Genomic DNA, 27,261 nt, shown 5'->3' on the forward strand with positions numbered 1-27,261 from the left:
TCCCCCTGCATTCCAAAAAAGGGACGCATCCTTTTACTACTTCCCTGAAAAGCACGCGTTTCTCCTGTCACAGACAAAGAAACCGAACTTACACCGATACTTTAAATGATTTTAAATGATTGTCTTATGAATTGTCTGAGCAATATACTCCCAAATAATATGCTTTCTGTTTGATGTGTTATTGAAACCATGATATCTTAATCTTTGCCTTATAACTTTTCCTTTTAGTAATTAAGATTATTGTGTATGCAAAATACCTGTTATTTGAGCTTGAATGAAAGCTTATTTTATGTGAGAAACTTTGGTATGAATTTTTCGCCGTGTTACGAGCACTCCAACTTGTGCTCACACGCTTACCATCAAAGCGATCGGTCATCTAAAACTCAAACACTTCAGTTGAAACTTCGTGATCGTCAGAGATCTTCAAAGAACTTAAAGTCTTGCAAACTCAGACTTTTCAGCAGAACTGCTCAAGCCTCTGCGTCATCAAGAAACCAACCAATCTCCGGAAGGGCTTCCCCAAAGGGACGCCGTCCTGACAATCAGCAACGGAATTCCCTCAAGCAGCCAAACCAGGAAACTCAGCTTTTCAGCTGTCACCCAAAACGCAAGTAAACGAACAAAATCTTCTATCTGCTGAACTGGTGCCGAGCTAATTTTAAGCAGTAAACATAAGCCAAGTCTCTGCTTTGTGATTTTCTCAGGTTGCAAGTAAGAGAACTGTAGCGAATATCTTGCTAAAACTTTGGGCTTTCCTCAGAACTCCGTTAACATCATTTTCATTCTTCAGAACTGTATGTACTGTATGTGTGTGTGTGTATGTGTGTTTTAGCTTAGTTTAATGTAATCTAGAATAGCCAATAAATTCGTGTTTCATTTATAAAGAATCATTGTCTGGTGTCGTATAATTTTAAAGTCAAACCTTGCCAAGATCACGTTACCTCGCTAGGAGCTTACAAATTATCATAATTGTATTGACCTGTGGCCAAGGAAAATACACATAGTCAGATTGTTAAGATACACGGACATTAACGTCTCGCTGGACGACCGTTGTTAAGGTGTAAACTATTAAAATTTGAAATCAGTTCTAATCAGGTTGACTTCGAATTTTCAGATTCGAGTCCTCTCAAAACCTGAATGAATTAATAATAATTAATTCCCTAAGAATAAGTAATCAGACATTACACTGTTCCAGAACAGTTTTGTAAATATAACTTAACCACCGATTTCCAGTCGTGTCCTCTTTTTTGGAAGACCAAACAAAGTATTTTTGCTTTCGCAATGAAACACACAGCATCTTCACGACATGGCGGCGGCGGTGGCAGCAACAATAAAGTTACGCCTTCTTTCTTTGTGTGAACATTTGGGCGGTGTTATGCAAATCTTCCCACACAGTGACGTAGACATGTGGGGGCGTGTTAGAACGAGGCATTTTTGGAGGGCGTGGACGAGTCTTAACTTTTATAAATCTCTTTGGGTTTGAGACTTGGATCTTATCTATTCACGAACAGCTTGTAACACTCCAAAGAGAAAGGAAAACTTGAAATCGCATCATATGACCCCTTTAACGCAGTTTTATCATAGGCAGAATGCAAAATATAATTAATTACAAGCATTTCAGTCAAATGTAATTTATGCAATATTTCAAACCTTTAACCCACAGGGAAAAAAATCAACCCACTGCAACAGTTTAAAAGAAGCCCAATTATGTGGGAAAAAGGGCAGACTTGACAACCCTGCATCCAAAACGAGCTGCAGGAGTCAGAGTCACGGGTCAAGAGTAATGAGAGATGACTGATAAGACCATGGTGGAGGACTTGCTGCTCCACAGATCCTGAGCTCATTGACAAATATCTTATCTCTTTAAGATAATAGCTCCCTGATGCGCGAAAATTATATACTGTACAATATTAGTGTTTAGACTCCACTCCAGGGTGGGAGTGGGCGAGAGGGGAACACACACGATGCGGGAGCAGGCAGTAATGGTCAAAAATTCAGCGGGAGCGCGATTAAGAAAACAGTACCGCACAGGGCTCTACCATTGATATAAAAATACTGAAGTTTATTTTTAATGACATGCCTGAGCGACCTAAAGATAACATTTTCGTTTGTTCTTAACATTTTAAAACTGCTTTGTGAATTACTGCAAATCATTGTTTTGAGTGTTGATCAAATTTGTACACATCTGCGTACATGTAGTGGCCTTTGTAATATGACAAGTACTGGAAATTAAGCAAACAAAAGCAATTACCACACTGAAACAGACTGTTACCATCATTGTGGTTGCATTGTTTCCACTTCTTCCGACTCAAGCTCAAACATATATGGCTCTATCACAGTATTTACCATCTCGAGTATCAAAACAAACAACATGTTGTGAAAGAGGGCATGGATATGGTGTGATGAAGTTAGCCAATCACAGCAGTGGCTCTTTATTTCCATTTCTCCAAGAGGTAATGCCCCTTGAAGCTGAGTGTTTTTCACAGAGAGTAAAACTGTGGATGGAAAATTATCATTTTTACAAATATTGGACCTTTATTGGTACAAAAATACACTTCATAGAAGTTTATAAACTAACCTCAAGAAACATCTGAAACTGCATAAACCTTAAGAGTTGCTTTGTTTCCGCAAATTTTTTCCACAGTGAAACATATTCCACACTGATGATATAAAACAGTTCTTTCTTAAGTGAATCTTCATGTAGTAATTAAGGGTTCCAATTATATCTGAAAGTCTTCCCACACTGACCAAATATAAATGGCTTCTCTCCAGTGTGAATTCTCATGTGCTTGTTAAGGATTCCTTTTCAGCTGAAACTTTTTCCACAGTAGCTGCGTTTCACACGTCTGCGGTGCAGTGTGGCTCTGATACTGCCACTGATGATGATTGAGGCCACTCTAGTCAATGCTTGTGTTTATTCCAGCCGCGCCATGCATGTTTCTGAAGCGGCTCTCTGTGCTGCTTCTGTAAAGATACACGCATACGCCTCCTTTGAATAAATATAGCCAAAATCCCACCAAAATCCGTTGTCATGACTTATTGCAAGAGGCAAAAGTTACGTTTTAGTCGCATAACATTGGTTAATGGAAACGCCGTCATTTCGCAATACTTTTTAGCAACATTTTTAAAATATCGCCAAAGTTTTGTGCAAATCTGTAATGGAAACGCACCTATTGTTTGCAGGTGAAAGGCTTCTCTCCAGTATGTATTGTCATGTGGACTTCAAGGTGTCCTTTTTTAGTGAAACTCTTACCACACTGCATGCATTTGTAAGGCTTCTCTCCAGTGTGAACTCTCATGTGGGCTTTAAGGTTCCCATGTTGATCAAAACTCTTTCCACACTGAGTGCATGTGTAAGGTTTCTCTCCAGTATGAACTCTAATGTGGACTTTAAGGTTCCCATGTTGATCAAAACTTTTCCCACACTGAGTGCATGTGTAAGGCTTCTCTCCAGTGTGAATTCTCATGTGGACTTTAAGGTTCCCATGTTGATCAAAACTCTTTCCACACTGAGGGCATGTGTATGGCTTTTCTCCAGTGTGAATTCTCATGTGGACTTTAAGGTTTCCATGTCGTTTGAAACTCTCTCCACACTGAGGGCATGTGTAAGGCTTCTCTCCGGTGTGAATTCGCATGTGCCTGGTAAGGCTTCCTTTTATAGTGAAGCTCATTCCACACTGTTGGCAGGTGAAAGGTCTCTCCCCAGTGTGAACTCTCATGTGATAATTAAGGTTTCCTTTTCGGTTGAAACTCTTTCCACACTGTTGACAGGTGAAAGGGCTCTCTCCAGTGTGAACCCTCATGTGGACTTCAAGGTTTCCATGTTGATTAAAACTCTTTCCACACTGAGGGCATGTGTAAGGCTTCTCTCCAGTGTGGATTCCCATGTGCCTGGTAAGGCTTCTTTTTACAGTGAAGCTTATTCCACACTGTTGGCAGGTGAAAGGGCTCTCTCCAGTGTGAATTTTTATGTGGACTTTAAGGTTCCCATCTTGCTTTCCACATTGAGGGTATGTGTAAAACTTCTCTCCTGTGTGAAGTTTTAGGTGAGCCTGAAGGTTTCCATGTTGACTGAACCTCTTCCCACACTGAAAGCAAGCAAAGTAATTTCTTGTTCCCATCTTTCGAACTTTTTTTTGTGAGAAAGTATTTTCAGTCTGTGAGTAACTAAAAGATTCATCTTCAGTAATGAAATCATGATGTTTCTCATATTGATCTTTCTCTTCTATATGATTCAATATGTCACTCTCCACTTTCAGCGGCATCAGTTCTAAGGTGAAAAAGAAACATTAAAAAGTTAACCCCAGTTTAATGGCACAAAGCAAAAGACATCAAAACTAAAAACATACAGCTAGAACCTGTACTCACTAAGCCATGGGTTTTCAACCATGTTCCTGGAGCCACCCCAACAACAGAGCACATTTTGTCTCTAATCAAACACACCTGATTGAGGTCATAAGATCATTAGTAGAGACTCCATGGCCTGAAATGGGTGTGTAGTTCAGTGTAGTAGGCTGCAGTCTTAAGGCCTTTTCACACTGAGCACGATGCGAAAAAGCTTGGTGAACTGCAGACGAACGGTACTTTCACACCGAGCACGAAATGATTGATCACCTTCAGCTAATTCTCGCTTACACGCTAGGGGGCGCTGACCAACAATGCATTTTTCCTCAGTTATGTATCTCGTATATGGAGTTAACATCGTCCGCTGCTCAATATACAACATTAAATTAAGATAAATAAAGTTTGGTTTTACACCAGAAACAAACTATCTATAATGCATACAAGAATACATCTTAAAATATACACCCGCTTATCATTTGTCATAAACATCATTTATTGTTATGGAAATACCATGAGCTGCATAACAACACATACAGAAAATATATTGTCACAATCGTATGTCTATTTGTTTTGATATTTCATGTGTAGAAAATTGTTTCTCTTTTTTTCACACTGAAGGGCAGGAGATATGATCACATGATTGACAGATCTGAATGCTCTGACTAGGGATGGGCGATACCCCTTATTTTGTTTTCGATACGATACCGATATTTTTCAAGGCAGTATCGTTGAGCTCAACACTCGCACAAGTGGAAGAAAACGGGCAGTGCTCTTCAGATCACATAATTCAGTGGGAAATGAACAGAAATGATATTCTGTATAAAGAACATGTGAGAATAAATTGGTTCTCAGATACTAATGATAACAAGAACTCAGCATCAACTCTCTTCTCTCTTCTTCTGTGTTTGTTTACACTGGTTTTCGGAACAGCGCCACAACTCTCGCCCTTTTGTGCAACAGCAGCTGCTCCGGGTTTGTGATCTAAGCTAAATCTACACACAGGATGAAAAAAAAAATCCTCACTTTTTCGCGCCACGAATAATCCCGCCTGGTGTGAATAGTCCCATAAGGATCTATTGTTTTGATTCAAAAGCGTCATCGTGCATAACATTCGTGCTGAATTTTTGCGTTCAGTGTGATTTGGTGTCCATGTTGTGTTTTAAATTCAAGAACATCCTTATCTTGGGGGACTTTAACATACACATTGACCAAAATGACTGCGTGATGACAAAGGACTTTCTATTTTTGTTGGACTGTTTTAATCTCAAACAGTTTATTAGCGGCCCGACACATAACAAAGGTCACACATTAGACCTTGTGATTGCAAATGATGCAACTGTTTCACAGCAGTCCTCTGTTGACACTGGTCTCTCAGATCACCTGGCAATTTTCTTTAACCTGGATCTGTCTCTCCCTTGTACTTCATTTTCATATACTGTTCATTTCCGTAAATGGAAATCAATTAATTCGTCAGATTTTGCAGACTCTGTTGTTTCCTCTTAGTGGTCTTCCGTCAGCTTCTCTTGAAGATAAGATCTTGCAGTTGAATACTGTTCTTGCCTCTAATTTGGATTCTTTTGCTCCCTTGAAATCTTGCTGTGTCTCTTTTGCTCGTTCTGCCCCTTGGTATAATGACGACTTGCGCTCTAAGAAAGCAGCTTGCCGTAAATTGGAGCGCAAGTGGCATGACTCAGGACTGAATGTGTTTTATCAAGCTTAGAAAGACCACATGGGGGAATATAGAGCTGAAATTGAGTCTACCAGATCTGTTTTTCTCAGATTATAGATAATAATCAAAGTAATCCCAGGCATCTCTTTCATACTATTAACAGACTTCTCAAAGTTAATGTTGGCACTTCTCTACCTGTTTCAAATAAATTGTGTAATGATTTTCTTTATTTCTTTAGTTCTAAAATTGACAATGTTTACAAACTTATTCAAGCTGCACCTGTTTCATCTTCAACAGTTTGCCTGTCTAGTTTTCATGGCACATTGTTTACAACTTTTTATAAAATTTACTCTGAGCTGCTTACTAGGTAGGTATCACATATGAAAGCTACCACTTGCATGCTTGATCCCCTCCCTACAAGCTTATTTAAGTCTTGTTTTGACTCTTTGTGCCCAGCTGTTCTCAGCATTGTTAATGATTCTCTGAGTACTGGTGTTGTACCAGCAGCACTGAAAACTGCTGCTGTAACACCTGTTCCAAAGAAGCATAATGCTGATTTGGATAACTTAAATAAACCCCTTTCACACTGCACATTGGTCCCAGAAAATTGACGGAGTGCCTTCTGTGTGAACGCAAACACGTCCCGGGATTGATTCCGGGATCGATCCCGAGTTGGGGACCTAGTAACATTGCCGGGTTCAGTCCCGGAACAAGCTCTGTGTGAACAAAAGCCAGAACCAATGCCGTAATAATGATGACGCACGTTATCGTGCAACTCTTTTACTGGGTGTTTTGAAGGCAGATCAACGTTCGCGACGAAAAAATATGTGCAAACTGTAATGAAGCAGAGATCAGGTAGCTCCTCACTATCCGCGCTGAAGCTGAGATCATTCGCCAGCTTAAGTGAAACAGAACGCGTCACATTACACATCACATCGTAATGTCACGTGTCTTTACGGGATCTTTATGGGATGTGTGTGAACACACACACAGATTCCGGAAAATCACTGGCAGTGTGAATTAACCACAGTCAACCGATCCCAGGACAAATCACAGGACACACTATCTGTGTATTTTCCAGAATTTCTGTGTCAAAGAGGCTTTAAATAATTATCGCCCTACATAAAACCTTCCATTCCTTGCAAAAATTTTAGAACGTGTTGTGGCTTTGCAGCTGCACAGTCATTTTATAGTAAATAATCCTTTTGAGCCCCTTCAGTCTGGCTTCCGAAAATTTCATAGTACTGAGACCGCTTTGGTCAAGGTCACCAATGATCTGCTAATAGCCTCAGATTCTGGTTCTCTCTTTGTTCTTATTCTTCTTGATCTTAGTGCCGCTTTTGGTACTATTAATCACAAACTTTTACTCAATCATCTGGAAACTGTTTTTTGTGTTTCTGAGACTGTTTTAACCTGGTTTAGATCTTACCTCACTGATCGTCAACAGTTTGTCTGTATGAGTGGTTTTTGGTTTTCAGAGATGGGCTCTGTCCGTACGGGTGTTCCCCAAGGTTCAATTGTGGGCCCCTTACTTTTTAGCATTTACATATTTCCACTCTGACTGCTTCTAAGATCACTTGGGCTTAATTATAATTTTTATGCAGATGACACAGATTTATATTCATTCTAGGCCTGGTCAAAATTTGGATGTTCTTTTTTTTAACACATTGTATTTCTGAGATAAAAATATGGATGTCCGAAAACTTCTTGTGTCCTAATAATGATAAGACTGAGGTCTTGCTCATTGGCTCCTCCCATCAGCTTCGTAAAGCTGGCTCATTCATTTTAAACATTGATGGCTCTGTTTTGGAGTCACAAACCAAATTTAAAAATGTAGGAGTTATATTTGATTCGAGTCTGTCTTTTGACTATCATGTGCAGTACACTGTTAAGAACTCATTTTTTCATCTCAGAAATATTGCTAGACTCTGTTCTATGCTATCCCTCTCTGTGACTGAAAGGCTTATTAATACCTTCGTTTTTTTCTCGCATTGACTACTGCAATGCACTTCTTGTTGGGGTTCCTAAAACCACACTTAACAAATTGCAATGTGTGCAAAACTCAGCTGCTAGCATCCTGACTGGTGCCAGGAAAAATGAGCATATTACACCAATTCTAAAGTCTTTGCACTGGCTCCCGGTCAGGTTCCGAGTTGATTTTAAAATCCTTATGCTCACATATAAGGCACTGCATGGTCTGGCCCCTCAATATCTGTCTGCACTTTTAACTTTATATACACCCAAGCATCATTTACGGTCCTCACAAGCTGGTTTATTGGTAGTTCCACAGACACGGCTGTGCTCTGTAGGGGACAGGGCTTTCTCTTCCTACACTCCTAGGCTTTGGAATGCACTCCCTCTACAAATTAGAGATGCACAAAACCTAAGTATTTTTAAATCTTACTTAAAAACTCCTTTTTTTAGGTTAGCTTTTTCTTGACTGTTTTGATTTTTATATCTTAGTTTGTTTTTAATTGGTTGTCATTGTAACGGCCACTAGAGCATTTGCGGTAGTTTTGTGGCAGATTGACATCTGCGCATGTGCATAGCGTGTGTCACACAGTTTCCCATCTGGGCTGTTTAACATTTCAACTCGGTGTTACATCATGTGTGAGTTGTATTTTTACTTGTTTTATTATGTAAAGCGCCTTGAGAAACTGTTTTAAAAGGCGCTATATAAAAATAAAGTTATTATTATTAAAGTTATTATTGTTACCAGATAGTTAACCATATGCCGCAGTGTATGGACTAGTATGTGGGTTTTTAGATTTTACAGACGGCGGTCTGGAAGGTTCAGGTACGTAGTATGGTGGCGGTTTTTCTACTATGGAGCAATATTCTCTAGCTACATAAGCAGCGACGTGTTTCCGTTCTGGACCCTAATCCCAGACTTTTTTTCATTTCCTTCCACACATCATAACTTTTGGTCATATATTGATAGTATGAATATAAATATTAATTTATATTTACGGTTTGTGATAAACCTTTTATAATCCGTTCGATAGGACATATAAACACTTGACTGGATTGAAACCGAAACTGGCAAGTTTTGCACATGTGCAATGAAGTAGAAATGGCGCAATGTTATTCAAGTGCAAAAATATTCAAGCGCAAGAAGACGTGAAAGAACTCATTTCGGTACATAAAGCAGTGTGCCAGTGGCTTTATATTTTAATATATATTTAATTTATACAGTGAAGAACATGCAGTGTTATACATTTGTGTTTTACTTTTGATTAATACTATATTCAATTTCTATGCCTTAAAACTACTGTTAGACCTACCTAAAAGCATTATTTAATTTGTATCTTTGTTCTATTGTATATATTTGTGATTGACAAATTCCTTAGGGTTGAGCCCTGTATAGTTTGACAGCTATACAGACAGCACTTGGGGGAAAAAGCAGTCAATTGTTTTCTGAAGTAGCAAAATGTATACTTGATATTTAAAGCAATAATTCTGGAATTATTTGTTAATGTGTTTATTAAAGAAATATGTAATATTCTATAATAATAGGTCAAAAACGAGGTAATGTTGTTGATAAGAAATATTTGATAGCAAAAATAACTTCTGAAGGTTGTCATGGTGTCTTATGTATGTATGTATTTATTTTTTTATCTTGTGCCTCTCTTATAATGTTGGCTTGTTGAATGTTAAATAGACCCAATCCATGTTCAATGGAAATTATTTGATTATGCAGTAATAACTAGTATATCTTAATGCATGTGTTCTTGCTCATTTAAAACATGATCTAAACAGTAATATATTTTAATGATTAAAAGTCAAATAAGTGAGCAAGTGACAAATATGAATAAATATCCATATCGAAATTAGCCAATAGATGTTTGTTAAAATCGATATTGTATCGGCCAAAAAAGTACCATCTGTGGATAGTCTGAAATAAAAGCTTAATTAAGGCTCTTATATGACATTCTTAAAAAATAATTATTTCTGAAGAGGGAAACGTTTTAATAAGGATCACATGACTGAGTTCAGATTAAAGGGGACATTGGACGCAAAATTCACTTTTACATGGTGTTTGCATATAAATGTGTCTTAGCAGTGTGTGGACACAACCACCCTATAATGATAAAAATCCATTCACTACTTATTTTTTAATCCCCAAAAAACCTAAACAGACTCAATAATCAAGCTGTTTTGATTTTCTAAGCAATATGACGTCATATTGCACAAGCCCCGCCCACGACCGTTGACGGACTGTCCCGTATTAGCATATCTCTGCCCTCAGCCAGTTATACGCTGTCCACCATTTTCTCCGCGCTCGAGCAGCTGTAGCAAAAACAATGACTTGAAAGCAATGCAGGTGTTTTGTAGTTGGATGTAAAAGTGAACATAAGAGTCTTCATTTTCTTCCGACATCAGAATTTGTGAAATGAACATTACTTGGGCACATTCACTTCTGCTTTGTAATGTAGACACATGCATTTTCTGTAAAGCTGCTTTGAAACAATGAGTATTGTGAAAAGCGCTATACAGAGATGGGCGGGGTGAGCAGAGCTCATTAGCATTTAAAGAGACATGCACTGAAACTGGTCGCTGTGATCAGAGCTGTTTTAGACAAGGTAAAAAGAATGTTGTTTTACATGACCACTGAGGAATTTTTAACCAAAGTATGTTACAGACATTTCATGAAGACCCTAAAGAATCATACCAACTTGTAGAAAATGGGCATCCAATGTCCCCTTTAAAGAATGGAAACCAACCTGTTTCCTCAGTATCTTCTTCTTTCACTCTGAATGTCTCTTCAATCTTCATGTCTTCACTCTCCTCTTTAATAAACGCCATCTTTATAATAGGATGTGACAAAGATCTCAGTTGCTTCACCAGGAATTTTTGTGTTTGGAAACTGCATGTTAAAAAAAAGAATGAATAATTAATAGAAAGAAAAATAAATCCAAACTAAATCTCTAGGTCCGTCTCAACTGCTCAACTAGCTCTCTAGTTAGCGCACTGGCAAGGGGGGTCAGTCAGAGTGCTAGTTAATGGCCTTAAATGACTAACAAAAACTACAACTACAAATTAATGTAATGTAGACACATGCATTTTCTGTAAAGCTGCTTTGAAACAATGAGTATTGTGAAAAGCGCTATACAAATCCATTTGAATTTAATTGAATCAGAGCCACCGAGGAAGCAGAGGATTAGGTAAAAAGAATGTTGTTTTACATGACCACTGAGGAATTTTTAACCAAAGTATGTTACAGACATTTCATGAAGACCCTAAAGAATCATACCAACTTGTAGAAAATGGGCATCCAATGTCCCCTTTAAAGAATGGAAACCAACCTGTTTCCTCAGTATCTTCTTCTTTCACTCTGAATGTCTCTTCAATCTTCATGTCTTCACTCTCCTCTTTAATAAACGCCATCTTTATAATAGGATGTGACAAAGATCTCAGTTGCTTCACCAGGAATTTTTGTGTTTGGAAACTGCATGTTAAAAAAAAGAATGAATAATTAATAGAAAGAAAAATAAATCCAAACTAAATCTCTAGGTCCGTCTCAACTGCTCAACTAGCTCTCTAGTTAGCGCACTGGCAAGGGGGGTCAGTCAGAGTGCTAGTTAATGGCCTTAAATGACTAACAAAAACTACAACTACAAATTAATAAAAAAAATAATAATAATTATGCAGACACTGCATATGAGTAGTTGACAAATATGCAGTACATTTTTGTAAAACACCATTTTTAAGAAAAAATACATATATTTACGTAATGTGAATTCTGATATTTGAGAAAATATAAGGGGTCACGTACTTTTATTATAAATATAAATATTTTTATTTATTTATTTATTTTTTACTGAACATTAACGGTAAATGTGTCCAATGGTGTGATATACCAAAAATTAAGAAGAAGAAAAAAAAAACTCTTATTAATATACAAATAGCATGAGAGAGATTTATCTTCATTGTTAGACATTTATTTTCATATAGTGTTATTTATTTAATATGAAATTATGAATAACATATTCATATGACTAACATAAGACAAACTCTGACGAGACAAAGCTTGCTGCCATTCTTTCAAAATTGCTGAAAATTATACAATTTGAAGACGAGTGATGATTATATTCCCCCTACTACAATACTCAACTGCTCAAGATATTTTGAGATAAATACAAATCTGCGGTTCTTTTATGTGTGTCTCACCATAGGACATTACATCACACTAAAGGACAGAGATGGTAGTTATTGCTTTAAAGAGAAAGTGAGAAGTAGTACATTCAAGTATTTTTATTTAACTTTGAATATGTCAAAGAAGAAAGAAATTTTAATTTTGATACAAACATGTTTTTTAATCAAAACAAAAAATAATTTTCAACAAAACTCACAGTCTGACAGTCTTCTAGAGCCTCCCTACTGCACGGCACAGCTAAATATGATTGATATTCAAACTATAGCCTATTTAATAAGATGTGAATTTAAAAAATATACGTTTTTAAAAGTATATGGCTGCTCTTTTTAAAGCGTCATTTCGATTTGGTTTACTTTCTGCATCTTTCTCTTAGTATCTCCTCCCTTCTGCGTGGATCCCTGTTAATTCTCTCTATTCTGTGTCCTCTCTCTCACTCATTTCTCGCTCTCAATTATTTATGTCTCAAAAACAAAGCATCACATTTTATACTTATTTTCATGACACTTTATAACAGTACAAGTTTTTTGCAAAAACATCAGAAAATATTTAAATGTTCATGAAGAATAAAAAGGAGGTGTCACACTAATGGACATTATCTGTCACACCAAAGGATGTTTCAGCCTTTTGTGTCAGATAATGGCCTTGCTATTCATTGCTAACCTGTCATAAGCAGTTAGCAAGACACATTTCCATAATCTTTCATAATCATGTAGTTTAATATACAGTTTTTAATTTAAAAAACACAACATGCAGTTTTTAAATGAAGGTTTTTATTATTAAGGGAAAACAAAATCCAAAACTACATGGCCCTGTGTGAAGAAGTGTTTAGGGGTGTCACACCAAAGGACAACAAAATGTAACACCTTTATAGTGGTTCCAAAAAAGTTAAATATTTGAATTCTGAGACAAAAACTTATTATGTGCACAGGGGGCTTCATTAACATGACCAGAGATTGTCTTATTATTGGGAGATGAGAGGGTCTGCATTACCAAAGACTATAGACAGGGGTGCACATAAGTTTTTCAGCCTGGTTCTCATATGAGAACCTGGAGATTTGGTTTGGTCCTCACACTGTATAGTGTAACCCATTAAATACAAATATAAAAAAATAAATTAATCGTAGTGATAATATTGTTGCACTTTATTTAGTTTTTATAAATAAAATAATAAAGTGTGATAATACTCTTATATTTTAAAATAAAAAGGGAGTATTAAATACAAATACAACTATTTTATAGTAAACTTAAAAATAAAATGAATTTTCATCATTTTCAAACTTAAAATCAGCAGGCTTTTATTTTGGCGGGTTGCCGGCAAGTAAGTATATGCGCTTTTATTGAAAGTCATGAAAACACTATCGTGGGGTTTTTCTTTTGCTGTTTGAGTAACTGGGAATGCAAAAAATATATTTGTGGTCCTCTCCCATTCACCGCTCTTCAAGTTAAACCAACTATGACGACTTCCGCTGCTGCTGAGAAACCCGGAAATGTGAAAAGTGTCCATTAACAGCTGTCAACCATGTCGGTACGCAAATGCGCTGTCAGAACTAATTTACAAAGCGCATTTTTTATTTTGGTCGCGCATGCGCACCTGCATACCACTTATGTGCACCCCTGACTATAGAACACCCTTATCCTTAAAGGGACTTTGGTATTACTTACTATTGGAGAAAGCGTAATGGTCAACTTGGATCACGTGTGCCTTAATAACCAATCACATTACAGCATTGACGTCATTGAATCTCAGTCAGAGTTGTGCGATGCTCAGTCGCCGTTTACGGATAGCATAGGAATGAATGAGAAGTGCTGTAAGCTGAATCTACCTGTCGCAAAAAGTCAGTGACTTCTCTTATAAAACAGCATTTTTTTCAGTGTAAACTGTAAAAATTGTTCAATAGTTGTTTAGTGTAAAACATGTTGAAGATTAGCCGATAGGCTCTCGATTCATTAAATGATAAGCGGTTTCCTCTAAAAAGCTGAAAACGTTCGCATTAGCCGTTACGCTTTTTTGGCTAAAGGTTGCAGGCTTGCCTTCTAGTGGCTTTGTCATGACGCTCCAGGAAATCCCTAATATGGGCAAAGGCATCGCTATCGCTGTAGCTGATCTTGTTCACAAAACAGAATGTAGCTGTTGTCGCACTACACCGCTATTTGCTGGAAAAAGTAGTTAGCTACAGGAAAAGCTACATTGTTTTAAAAATAGCTGAGCTACTGTCAAGTTACTGAAAAAAGTTATGTTAGTAGCGTCACACTATAGAACACCCTTATCCTTAAAGGGACTTTGGTATTACTTACTATTGGAGAAAGCGTAATGGTCAACTTGGATCACGTGTGCCTTAATAACCAATCACATTACAGCATTGACGTCATTGAATCTCAGTCAGAGTTGTGCGATGCTCAGTCGCCGTTTACGGATAGCATAGGAATGAATGAGAAGTGCTGTAAGCTGAATCTACCTGTCGCAAAAAGTCAGTGACTTCTCCTCTCGATTCATTAAATGATAAGCGGTTTCCTCTAAAAAGCTGAAAACGTTCGCATTAGCCGTTACGCTTTTTTGGCTAAAGGTTGCAGGCTTGCCTTCTAGTGGCTTTTACATGACCTTGAATGGGGTCCTTCAACTAATTAAAGTTGTCTGTGGAATTGCCCGATTTAAAATCAGGATATGGTGTCACACCAGAGGACGTGGTTTTCAGTGACAAAATGTACCAAGTTCCTACACTTGTAGAATTAGCCTATTTGGATGAAAAAAATGATTGTCACTTACTAAAATAGACACTTGTAAAATCATGCCTGAGGTATTTATTAACATTTATGCTTTTCTTTTTAATGTATAAAAGTTGTATTAAACCATGCTTGTGACAGTCATGCCATAGTACAATTTTGAGATTTGGCTCAAAAATGTGAAAAATCTAATAACAAAGCAGTTTTTATAACAACAGGTCCATGTAAGACAAAGACATGTTTAACCATTTATTGCATTTTAAATTAAGACAATACTATTTTTATATTCATTTTTATCTTGTGTGACAGTGAAAATGTCATGCAATGTCAACAAGCCATATTTATTTATTTCTAGACTGCATTTAATAGATTACACTTTCATGAAAACACGTGTTATTAGTCTGTAAAGGTTCTCGTCGCTCATGTTTGTGTTCGTGTTCAGTGTTCTGACCAGCGGGTGTCGCCATCGAGCGCTTTGAAACAATGTATCGTTTTGACCTGGAGATTCGAAAAGCTCCGTTTCTCACATCACTCATTTCACGAATGTGTGCTTATAATAAACTGCTTCATGATTTAGTGAGCACCTTTTCTGTTACTCACACGTAGATGCGCTCAGACAAAATAGCGTTCATTAATGTTATATAAAGCATTACAATGTTTTTACAATGTAATCAATAATAAATGATTAATTTTAGATCACTTGTTAAAACTATAAAATAGACTGAACAATTTGCATCAATTTTGTAAACACTTTGATTAGCTAAAAACCACAAACCTTTCTTCAGCCGAACCACAACAGACCCAGAACCGCGGCGCGTGCTAATGACGTCACATAGCCAACCCGAAATAAAAGTCCTATTTAAACGTGTAAAACAATTACTGACAAAAAAAAAAAAATCTATTTTTTATTTTTTAGAATTGTATCTACAAATTCTAAAACATGTGTCAGCGGGATGCAGAGTTGAATTGTTGTTGAAATACATATTCACAAATCACTTTTTCTATATTGTTGATTGATATTTTTCCCTTAGGATACATAGACAAACAAGGTTTATCTTTATTAGGGTCACAGACACTATAAAAAAAATTAACATTCAATAGATTACAGGATGCGTATCACAATTTGACAGCAGAAAAACAAATTAATCGGTGTTAGTGATAATTGATATAATAAAACATGATAATTGTTTTATCATGTACAGTGATATTTTTTATAGTGTAGAGTGAAATAGCTGTTTTTTTTTAAGTTATTTGTAGCAGTGAAGAAATAAAACTCAAAAGAGGCAGATGGTTCATGCCACATAAGGATATGAGATAATGCAAGTTTGAAGAAAAACTTTATTAAGGACAGATTTTCATCACAAAGTAACAGTATTTGTTAAATTGATACAAAAAAACTCAAAGAGAAAGAAAGATGTAGTCCTAGATGAAAGCAAGTTGTTCCACAAGCAGGTGTTTATATATTTTAATTTCTTTACAAGATAATAATAATAATAAATGAATGGACTGTGTGATAATTTGCATTTTGACTAGTACCATGTTATACCCTTATATACAGTATGCATGTGGGCATTTGGAAACACCTGGAGGAGAAGGGCATGGGTGTTTGGCATGTGAGGTGGCGAAGGAGACCTGTGCCCAAAGTGATGGAGCGAAGAACAGCTGGAAAATTGATTCCCACTGTTGAGAAGTATATGTGTGTTGAGGAAGCACTCTACTCAGTGATGACTGGCCAGCTTATAGGAGACTTACTCAGCATGGCTTTATTCATTATCAGGTAAATCACAGTCATTTCTTTGTGCATCCAAACGGGAGCACATACACAACATATAGAACGTGCGTGGAGACCCTACAGAGGTGAAGTACACCGTTACAGCGTGACATGACTCTAAAGACATTGAAATATCAACTTGCTTTTATTGAATGGCATTATTGGAGGGGGAAACTACATCAAGGTGATCTTGGTTGTCTACTTCAAGACATTACTGCTGCATATAGGGTATGATATAGTGAATATACATTTTTTGGTGAGGAAACCTGCTGCTGAAGATTCAAATAACACACGCTGCATCAGGAAACATGCAAACCTTATTAGTAAATGTATATTTAGATGTACTATACATAGATGTATTTTAGGCATTGCCATGTTTAGTCAATAAAAATGCACAAAGAATGTTTTCTGACTTGTGGACTATACGTTTTTTCAACTGCCTGTGTAGCACTGTTAATGCTAAATCACTCTCCACAACAGTGCTTATTACAAAGGTTAAAGTGCTGGTAATTCCTATGGTTATGTAAAATGGTGCACTTTATTTTACAGTCCTATTTCCCTGTACTTACTATGAATGTAATAGTGAATGTACCTATTAGTTAAATCAAGATCCCGTCACATTATCACAGTACTGAATATGAGTGATCAAACCGTGTATCTGCTAAATTAATGCACATCGCTACAGTTTCTGCTTTACAGCAGCTGCACATGAACTTCACCCGACAGAGTTTGAAGTGGACTATATCTTAGTAATTATTTGATCATTTGTGGTTTATAGAGTTCACAGATCAAATCGCACAGTTTATCAAAGACAGAAAGTGTCCTGTAATAAATCTGAACCCCAGTAAAAGATTAGAGTGACAGAGTTTGAAGTGGACTATATCTTAGTAATTATTTGATCATTTGTGGTTTATAGAGAGTTCACAGATCAAATCGCACAGTTTCTATCAAAGACAGAAAGTGTCCTGTAATAAATCTGAACCCCAGTAAAAGATTAGAGGTGTGTTATGATGAACCATTGATGTGATCAGATTTCTAACAGTACACTGACATCTAATACTCTTCATCATGCTGTTGCCTGTTCATGTGGGATCTATTACTTACACATGATTAAAAACTGACTAAAAACGGACCAATCACAGTTTGGCCTCGGGCTGGGCCAATCAGAGAAGTGTAGGCAGTGGTTTAGGAAGACAATTTTACTTGTGTTTCTTATATTAACTGCTTTAGCGTTACACATCAATTCTTTTTTTTTTTTTTTCCAAATCGTATTTTTTTACGATTTGAAATGTGCATAAATAAAAATATTTTTTTACGATTTGAAATGTGCATAAATAAAAAAAATATTGAAGGTGACTCTGCTGGGGATTGCAGAGGGAAGAGATGAGTCATCAGCTTCAGACAGACATTACTTTAGCTGAACAAACCGAGAGCGAAAGAATCATCAAACAAAAACAAACCGAAATCCTCGAGGTAAGTTCATAAGCTCTTATTTGTAATAGGCTAATGATATTTTAGTTTTTACTTGGACCTTATTCCAAACTCGATATTTACACTATATCTGCACTACGATAATCTCAGTTATTAGTGCAGAGAAGAGAGCCATAAAGTAGTGCTGACAGACAACGTGCACTCTGAAAGGCCCGTAAGCAGCTGTCTCAATTTGAAGGATCCTTAGGAAAGCAGCCTTCGTTTTGCGTCCTTCATTTGGCCTGTTCTGAAGGATGGATCAGATGCATCCTTTATTTGACGTCTTTTGGACTATTGGAAAAATAACACCCATTCACTGCCATTATAAAACTTGGAAGAGCCAGGACATTTTTTAATATAACTCGGATTGGATTCGTCTGAAAGAGGAAAGTCATATACACCTACGATGGCTTGAGGGTGAGTAAATTATGGGGTAATTTCATTTTTGGGTGAACTATCCCTTTAATCAGTGGTTTTGAGTAGTGTTTTTGAATATATGTATTATAAGTTGCATAGATAGAATTTCTTCGTTCAGTTTACCTTCAGAGCTTGGACTATATCCTCATCAAGCTTGACATGAGCGTCTGTTTTTGTCTGTCATCACCACACAATACTCTGTTACATTGAACATAATGCAACATAGAAGAGGCCCAACATCTCTACAACAGAAGTGCTGAATCCAAAGTTAGCATGACACTCAGAGCCCCAACAGTCACTTTATCAGCCAGAATTAAACCTTTGAGATTCATCGATATGAGAATAAAACATACTACTCTCTTAACTACTCGTCTCTCTGATCTGAGTTCAATCTGTCTTCTATTGCAACAGCAGCAGATCTGAAAACAACACATTTTCACTCATATTTCACAATTAAATACTCATTTATATTTAACATTTACTTCAATACAATAAGGCCAAATTGTTGAGGGGAAAAATACACAACTTCATTTTAATTTAAAAAGCATGTTAATAGTATACATGCCATTATGACAAATTATTCTTTCTGCCAATACATAGGACAATGTTTAAGCAGCCATATACCCACTGCCTGTAGTTGCTAGACAACTAGCTAGTAAGTGTCAGTAGTGGTTAACTAGCATTCCACTTGTTAGTCATAGTAATATTTGCAAATGCACACCAGCACTATCCACCTAGGAAAAGCTCAGAAGTGAGCTCAAAGTTAGTTAATAAAAAATGGCTAGTAAAACTTACCACCAATAAGCAGTATTTCTGAGGGCAGTATCTTCATCTGTCTGTATCTGCTTTGACTTGGTAGACGTAGATTTTAAGCACCCATTAAGTTGTTGACGGGAGGCAGGAGCTGACCTTGTATTCTAGTCAGGAAAATGAAATAAAGCCAAACTGGGATGATCTCTGCTAAAACATGCTGCCAACTCAACAGCATACGGTGGTGTGACTGGACTATAACCTGAAAAGCTTAGCCCTGATTGGTCAAATTAAATATAGCAGAAATTAAATACTTACCTAAAGTCACAAAATAATGAGGTTCCAAAACTACACAGATAGACGCTTTAAGAAGCTGGGAAAAATAAAGATATAACAATGAATGTTCTATTTAATTTAACAGTTCATCCTAAAACAAAATTATAAATATATGTTATAAATACTGTAATCAAGTACTCACCTTCATGTTGTTCCAAACTCTTTGAGACATTCGTTCATCTTCAAACAAAAACTTATTTATTTTAATGTCCCTCCGCTGAAAGTCACCAAAATTGTTCACGTTTCATGACTTCAAACATCGCAAAAGTAATTCATATGAATCGATTGGTTTCTTCCAAGTCCTCTGAAGAGACATGATTGCTCACATACATCAGAACTGATAAATGGATGCTCAGACGTGCTTGCATCAGATTTTGTCTACGCAAGCACGCCTGAGCTTTCACAAAAGCCAATGAAGTTTGTTTTCACACATCACACAGTAGGCTGACCTTGTTTGAATTCATGTACATAAACATAGAAATAAAAAGGAATTAAGTGATAATGTACATCCAGCCGGTGGTTATCGCAGAATAACCCCCGAAAGGGTGAACCCCTGAAGGCGGTTATGCAGCGGTTCAATTCAACTCAATTCAAGTTTATTTGTATAGCGCTTTTCACGACGATTATATTTAGTAATAGCTTATCAGCTTATCAATCTCAGGTTGCTGTCCATATGGCAGAAATGTGCAGTAAAAGTCATGCAGTTAGTTAATGTCATGTAATCAAACAGACGATGATCACTATTAACAGCTATGATTATATGTTGCAATCAAACTTATAGCAAAATGTGGTAGTTCTGTATGTTGTTTCAGGGTTGGCATCATATGAGGTCCTCTGAGGGGTTGGCATCATCTCTTCTCAGGTGTTCGGTCATCTCTGATCTTCGTAAGGGCTGGATCCAGACTGAAGCTTGTGTAATTCCTAGTTACCACGGGATGCCAATCAGATGTCAGAAACAGAGAAGGAAATAGAGAAAAATTAGCGTAGCTGCTGTTCCAACTAAGCAACAAATGATGTGTTCAACCCAAGCAAAAGAGTGTTAATGTGCGATAACAACCGGCTGGATGTACATTATCCCGCTTATTACACGGCTACTTGCCACATAAGTAATTGGTTAGACACAAAATATTGATTTGAGTTTAAATATTTGAACGCAAAGCTTCCACAAAGACAGCAGTTGTGAGCAAGCGGCAAATTTAAACTAGTTGGACTTTTATGGGATACGGTGCAGTCAAACCACTTATTACACAACATTTCACCACAAAAATAATTAAGGCAATAAAAGAATTAAGACTTTGAGTTTAAATATTTGAACGCAAAGCTTCCACAAAGACAGCAGTTGTGAGCAAGCGGCAAATTTAAACTAGTTGGACTTTTATGGGATACGGTGCAGTCAAACCACTTATTACACAACATTTCACCACATAAATAATTATGGCAATAAAAGATATTGATTTAAGACAAAAATGTTTTAAAATCTTACCAGTATGTTAGCTATCTTATAATCCATTACAGTGTACAAAACAATCGTCGCAAAATGGCAGCAGCAGTGTTTTTATGAAACGAGAGAGAGCGAGTTCACGATACCAGGAAGACATAATTAAATAATTGTACACATAATATTGATTTGAGTTTTAGTATTTTATTAGCTAAGCAAACGCAAAGCTTCAACTAAGAAAAACTGTTCCTAGCAAGAGTATAGAGCTGACTTCAGTTACCCGGATGAGCCTGTGTTATCAGCTTTTACCGGTTGTTATCGAGGAATAACATACCTCGGAATGTCGCGACTGACCAATCAGAATCAAGTATTCCACAGAGCAGTGTAATAAGCGTAGATATGTAGGTAGATGCCACATTCCACATTCCACCGCTCCGGACACATCGACGTGTCTGCCATCTTGGAACAGTCTATATGTCATCACTCACAATAAAATTCAATGAGTTTCAAGATGCAACAAAATTGTGCAGCATCTGGTTGTCCGCCTAAATTAAAATTCCAGAAGAAACTGGATACTGTCACAATACACTTAGAGGAACGAGGAGACGCTGGAGAATACTTTAACAAGACTTTAATTCCAGGAACCAAGGGAGACGAACTCAGGAAGATGTTTAACAGCGGACAGAGAACACGGGACTGGGAACACCTTAAATACACACAGGAGGAGGGGATGACGAGACACACCTGGGAGCAATGAAACATCAAGGGAAAACACCAGGGACAAATGAACTTAATCAGGACAGGAACAGGAAACTAACCAAATAAGGGCATAGGAAGGCACATGGGGAGCAAGACACACACAAAACATGGAACAGAGTCTGACATATACATTTTCACAGGTAAGAATGTGTTGGTTTGGGTTTTTAAATATGTATTAACTCAATATTACAGGTTTTTAAACTAAAGTACCTTTTAAATGCCTTCTTAGCTAACGTCTTCATCTTGTGTTGTGTTAGTTTAGCAAAATCATCTTCTGAAGTCTACTGAAGATATAGATATTCATGTGTGCATAACTACAGTTGCAGTGCAGATGCACCGGTATCTTGCTCTCATTCCAATATGGTGGACAGCTTACGTATTGTGTCCCATAGAAACAGACGCTAATAGGGCATCTAGCTGTACATATCTATAGTTTTAAGCATATCTTTGGAAAAATTATTTATGATGCACTTCAAATGATACAATGTTGAAATGTTTGTGGAAAGTACAGTTAAAATTATTTGAATTGTATTGCAAAAAAGTACAAAGTAAAACTGAAAAATATATTGATTTTAAGTATGCTTATTACTACACTGAATCACTGACTTAGTTTTAATATACTTTTTCCATTAATGTGTATTAAATTATTCCCAATTGTCTATTCTCTTCAGGTCATACCTTTTCTCTTGGTTGAGCTGCTTCCAGTAGTGTATATTAGAGCTTTTGTCCAATCATAATTCAGCAATCATGTGTTGCCAGGGTCAAAGGAATCTGCTTTGAGGCCTTCAGAATCAACAGTGCGGGCGCATGTAGCTTAAAATAAATGGCAATGAAACCGTTGCTTTAACCAATCAGATTTCGAGTTGGCGACACTGGGGCCATCTAGCAGGTGTACAATAACATTGGCATTTTCACATCCTTTGATTGGATGGTCAGAGAGCGTACTAGTACTAGCGTACTAGCTCAGTTTCTGAGTCAAGCTGTACTAACTGGCCTTTCCCTCGTGCAGCGTCGCTGGCAGACTTGCGGGGAGACTCGTGAAGACGAAAAGCCGTACGAGTATGTTAAATTGTTAGGTCAACTTTAAAACACATGCAATCGCCTTGCATCGTCGACCTTACGTCGACCTGCGAATGCAGACACGATGGCTGGATTGTGTTTACATTACACTGAGATCCGATCACAATCCGTCCTCAACTACCTCTGGACCAGGACACGCTGATCGGATAACATTCCGAGATTTCGAGTTGGCAACACTGGGGCCATCTAGCAGGTGTACAATAACATTGGCATTTTCACATCCTTTGATTGGATGGTCAGAGAGCGTACTAGTACTAGCGTACTAGCTCAGTTTCTGAGTCAAGCTGTACTAACTGGCCTTTCCCTCGTGCAGCGTCGCTGGCAGACTTGCGGGGAGACTCGTGAAGACGAAAAGCCGTACGAGTATGTTAAATTGTTAGGTCAACTTTAAAACACATGCAATCGCCTTGCATCGTCGACCTTACGTCGACCTGCGAATGCAGACACGATGGCTGGATTGTGTTTACATTACACTGAGATCCGATCACAATCCGTCCTCAACTACCTCTGGACCAGGACACTCTGATCGGATAACATTCCGATCAGAAGCGCGTTAACACATATCTTTTCAATGTGTATGTGGAAAACATCCGGATACAGGTCGCATGTTAATGCCAAGTGTAAACGCAGTCCTAGAGATGATGTATGTGGCGCAGCTGTGGCTGCAGTGAAAGGAGACTTGTTGAACTGTTAATTGGGTTTCTTGCTTTAGTAATGGCATTTATTCTCGCTACATGAGATACCTGTCTGTGATGCAACACCCCGTTATATGCATTTCTGTATAATATTGATGGTTTCTATAGCCATGGCGTCATGATGGTATTAAGAGGTGAATTAATTCAGGTGGGACACCACTGAAGGCCTAGGTGTGAAATGCATGGCCCGCCACTGCTTTAAACCCACTAAAAGCTGTATAATTTTACTATGCTCTTATACAAAGTAAACATAAAATATACTTTAAGTAAGAGTAAAATAAGTATGTTTTCCGTAAATACTCTAAAATGTCACAAATGGTATGCTTGTGTTTTAACACATTTCTTAAAAGCATATCTAAGCATATATCTATTACCAAAGTACTTATAGTATACTTTCTTAAAATATATTAAAATGCAATTCAATACATTTTTTAATGCACTGCAAGTAAGCATGTTAGGAGTACAACTGTACTATAAATATACAATCTGAATTTCAAGTACATTTTTAATACATTTAAGAATACTTCTTTTTCGCCTGGGTATATTATGGCCTGTGTCAATATTAGAATCACCATTAGCATCAGCCTCATCATACTGAACACATATAGTTTGTAAATCAGCAGGTCAGACCTTATTTGACCCTGTGTGTCATGTTTGTTTTGTGTTTTACTGGAGCTCCCCTGTTCGCTATACATAATAAAACCATGTTTTTACAGCAAAATCACAACTATACTATACTATGTAGCATCTTTACACCTTCAACAATTCGACAGTTTACTCTACAGTAGTTGGTTTCTTAAGACCTATTCACACGGGATTAGTATTATCTATAGCTTATTCTGGGGAATAAAAAATGGGCCCCATATAGGATTGTCCACGGGTTCCATAATGGCCACATGTCAATTGCCCACATGGATTTCATATAGGATTGCACTTGTCACAAGGTGGGACCCAACTGGGCAACATGCACAAGACCCATTTCGGTCCCTTAACCCAGCTAACATTTGTATGTGGGGCCCATGTGGGTTTGAAATGGGCTGAAAAATGGGCCCCATATAGGATTGTCCGTGGGTTCCATAATGGCCACATGTCAATTGCCCACATGGATTTCATATGGGATTGCACTTGTCACAAGGTGGGACCCAACTGGGCAACATGCACAAGGCCCATTTCGGTCCCAGCTTTAATTCTAATTTTTTTATTAGTCATTCTTTCATTCACTAATCAATCTTTTTATTATTATTATTATTAATAATAATAAACACAAGGGGGTCATTAATGATGCTTACATTATAAAATGTGCAGATTCACACACAATGTAGGCCTAGCTGTCTTTAATTTAGCCAGAATTGCGGGGTGCCTGTTTAGGGAAAATATGAAATAAGTTTAATGTTATTATAGATTCTAAAGCGTTTCATAGGCTAATTAAATACACCCGAAAGGTCATCTAAGATTACCATGATCCTTCCAAGCTAGAGTCCCTCTAGTGAATTTTGGCCATTTCCACCCCTGAGTTGAAGTCATTATGTTTCTATGATTTAGGTTCTGTATATTTTGACTGTTGTGCGGTGAGAGTTCATCCCCAGACAGCAGACAGGAGCATGCAGACTGCTGTGAATGACACTTCTTGCTCTGAACCCGTCATGTTAAATGCGGGAGAAACAGTAGCTATTATAAAGGTGACTTCGGCAGATGGCGCCAACACTCAAGTAAGAACTAAAACCTGCCACTACCAAAATAAAATACACCAATTCATTAATAACTCCCCACAAGAACCACAGTGCTACCATGTTTTGTTTTAGTCTTTCTACTTTAAATTTTCATGTTTAATTCAGTGTTACTTGCCATTTCTTCGTTATTTGTGAAATTTTCAAGCAGCGTCTGAGTGAAAACTGTTTCAAATGTGTAAAACAGTATTTCCATGATATTTGGGGGTTATATTCTTCCACCATGGAATTATATTCTGATACAAGCACAACAATACTGTTTCTAATGGTTCAGCAGAGCTGGGTAGATTACTTACAAATTGTAGTCCAAAACTGATTCCAAATTACATGACAAAAATTGTTGTTAGTAACATAATCCATTACAGTATTTTATGTAATATAATCAGACTACTTTGATTACTTTTAGATTACCTTTGACCTAACTCATTTATCACATTGATTTAAATAGGACAGTAGTGTAACTTATTGATATAAAAATACAAAAAGAATAAAATAATATTGCCTTCGTTTTATTAACAACATGAAGTCCATTAAACCTTACATTATGTCAAGGTTTCCCAAACTGGGGTTTGTGATTTTGATGAAAAGCTATTAATTAAATTATAAAAATGCTAATTTCAAATAAACCATTTTAAAATTAAACATCAATCAAAATAAAACACTAAAAAAGATGAAATATTTTATTTGTTTTCCTGCATGTCATGTGCAACATATCAACATGCAAATATGGTACTTAATTACTAACTTATTACCTTAAAATCTCAGGGGTACTTCAAGTAAAATGTTATATTAGGTGAAAGAGGTACGGCTGACAAAAACGTTTGGGAATCTCTGCATTACATGTCAATAAGAAATAACATAAATTTGTGCATTTTAATGTGTTTGAAAGACAAAGCCTTCCAAAGGCATAGTAATACATGGTTAAATAACCCACTGAGTGATAATACTAATAGTTCGATTGCTCCCCCTGCCCCTGCCTCTGCCCCTACGATATCAATTATGAACACATAAATACACAGTTTGGCCAATTCATTCCTCATTAATATCGGTCCACTTCCGTGATTTGGATTGTGTTCACATTAGAAGCGAACCGTACCGGAGTTCGCATTAACCACACCCCAGTAATTAATTATAATTAATTATAGCCAGCTGACTAGTGAACTGGTCTTTGTGTGAATGTCCACAAAACTAGAGGACTTTCTGATGAATAATTTGGCAGAATCAGTAAATTATGAATTATTTATTGCTATTGTGTGAATAATATGTAATCATATAATCAATAAAAAAGTAACTGTAGTGTGATTAAAAATGTAATACAATCTAATTACAAGTATTTAATTTTTGCACTCTGATTACGTAATCCAGCTTACATGTAATCAGTTACTACCCAGCACTGTGGTTTAGACTATACAATAGATTGATCTATAAAGATCTATGTAGATCTTGCTTAGCCTATATTTTCTTTAACAACCATTATGACAACTCCATGTAATAAAAATGTAATGTATATATAATTCAATATTATTTTAGATAATCCCCCACATTTTAAGATGGTTCTATTAGTATTTAGTAAACATAATGGCTACATTTAATACATATATTATATTTTACTCAACACCGTCAGCACTTAGATTTAGCTGACAGCTTTCCAACAAAAAAACTAATTCTGAGAAAATGAAAGAATTTTTTTTAAAATAGGTTTACACTATAAACGTTATTAGAGAGCCAGTTCCTCTAGCTGTGACGTGAGAGACCAGATGGAGTTTAAGTGCTCTGTACAAACCCGTGTCAATACATCAGAGGTGAGAGAAACGTTTCTGTGGTCAAACCCCTTCATATATTCTGACATTCCCATTAGCGTATGTGTGTCACGTTTGTATGCAGTGAACCCAAGACAGTATTTTCAGCCCCATATATTGACATGCTG

At 36.9% G+C, this 27,261-nt stretch overlaps 1 protein-coding gene across 2 annotated transcripts; it reads right to left on the minus strand.

Annotated features, from left to right (window-relative positions):
* Positions 1-2,168: 2,168 nt before the first annotated feature.
* On the minus strand, positions 2,169-15,703 carry LOC107720782 (zinc finger protein 239-like). 2 transcript variants are annotated; one of them, XM_016528642.1, is made up of 4 exons: positions 15,667-15,703; positions 11,320-11,462; positions 3,171-4,270; positions 2,169-2,964 (listed from the first exon to the last, which is right to left on the minus strand). In XM_016528642.1, the coding sequence occupies exons 2-3, from the start codon at positions 11,399-11,401 to the stop codon at positions 3,171-3,173; spliced, it is 1,182 nt and encodes a 393-aa protein (XP_016384128.1). In that variant the 5' UTR covers positions 11,402-11,462; positions 15,667-15,703; the 3' UTR covers positions 2,169-2,964. The 2 variants fall into 2 exon arrangements, with proteins under 2 accessions (XP_016384128.1, XP_016384187.1); XM_016528701.1 differs by lacking the exons at positions 11,320-11,462; positions 15,667-15,703 and adding an exon at positions 10,738-10,856.
* Between the last annotated feature and the right edge of the window lie 11,558 nt (positions 15,704-27,261).

The sequence above is a fragment of the Sinocyclocheilus rhinocerous genome, unplaced genomic scaffold (genome assembly GCF_001515625.1).
Source record: "Sinocyclocheilus rhinocerous isolate Xijiao unplaced genomic scaffold, SAMN03320098_v1.1 scaffold1813, whole genome shotgun sequence".
Classification (NCBI taxonomy): domain Eukaryota; kingdom Metazoa; phylum Chordata; class Actinopteri; order Cypriniformes; family Cyprinidae; genus Sinocyclocheilus; species Sinocyclocheilus rhinocerous.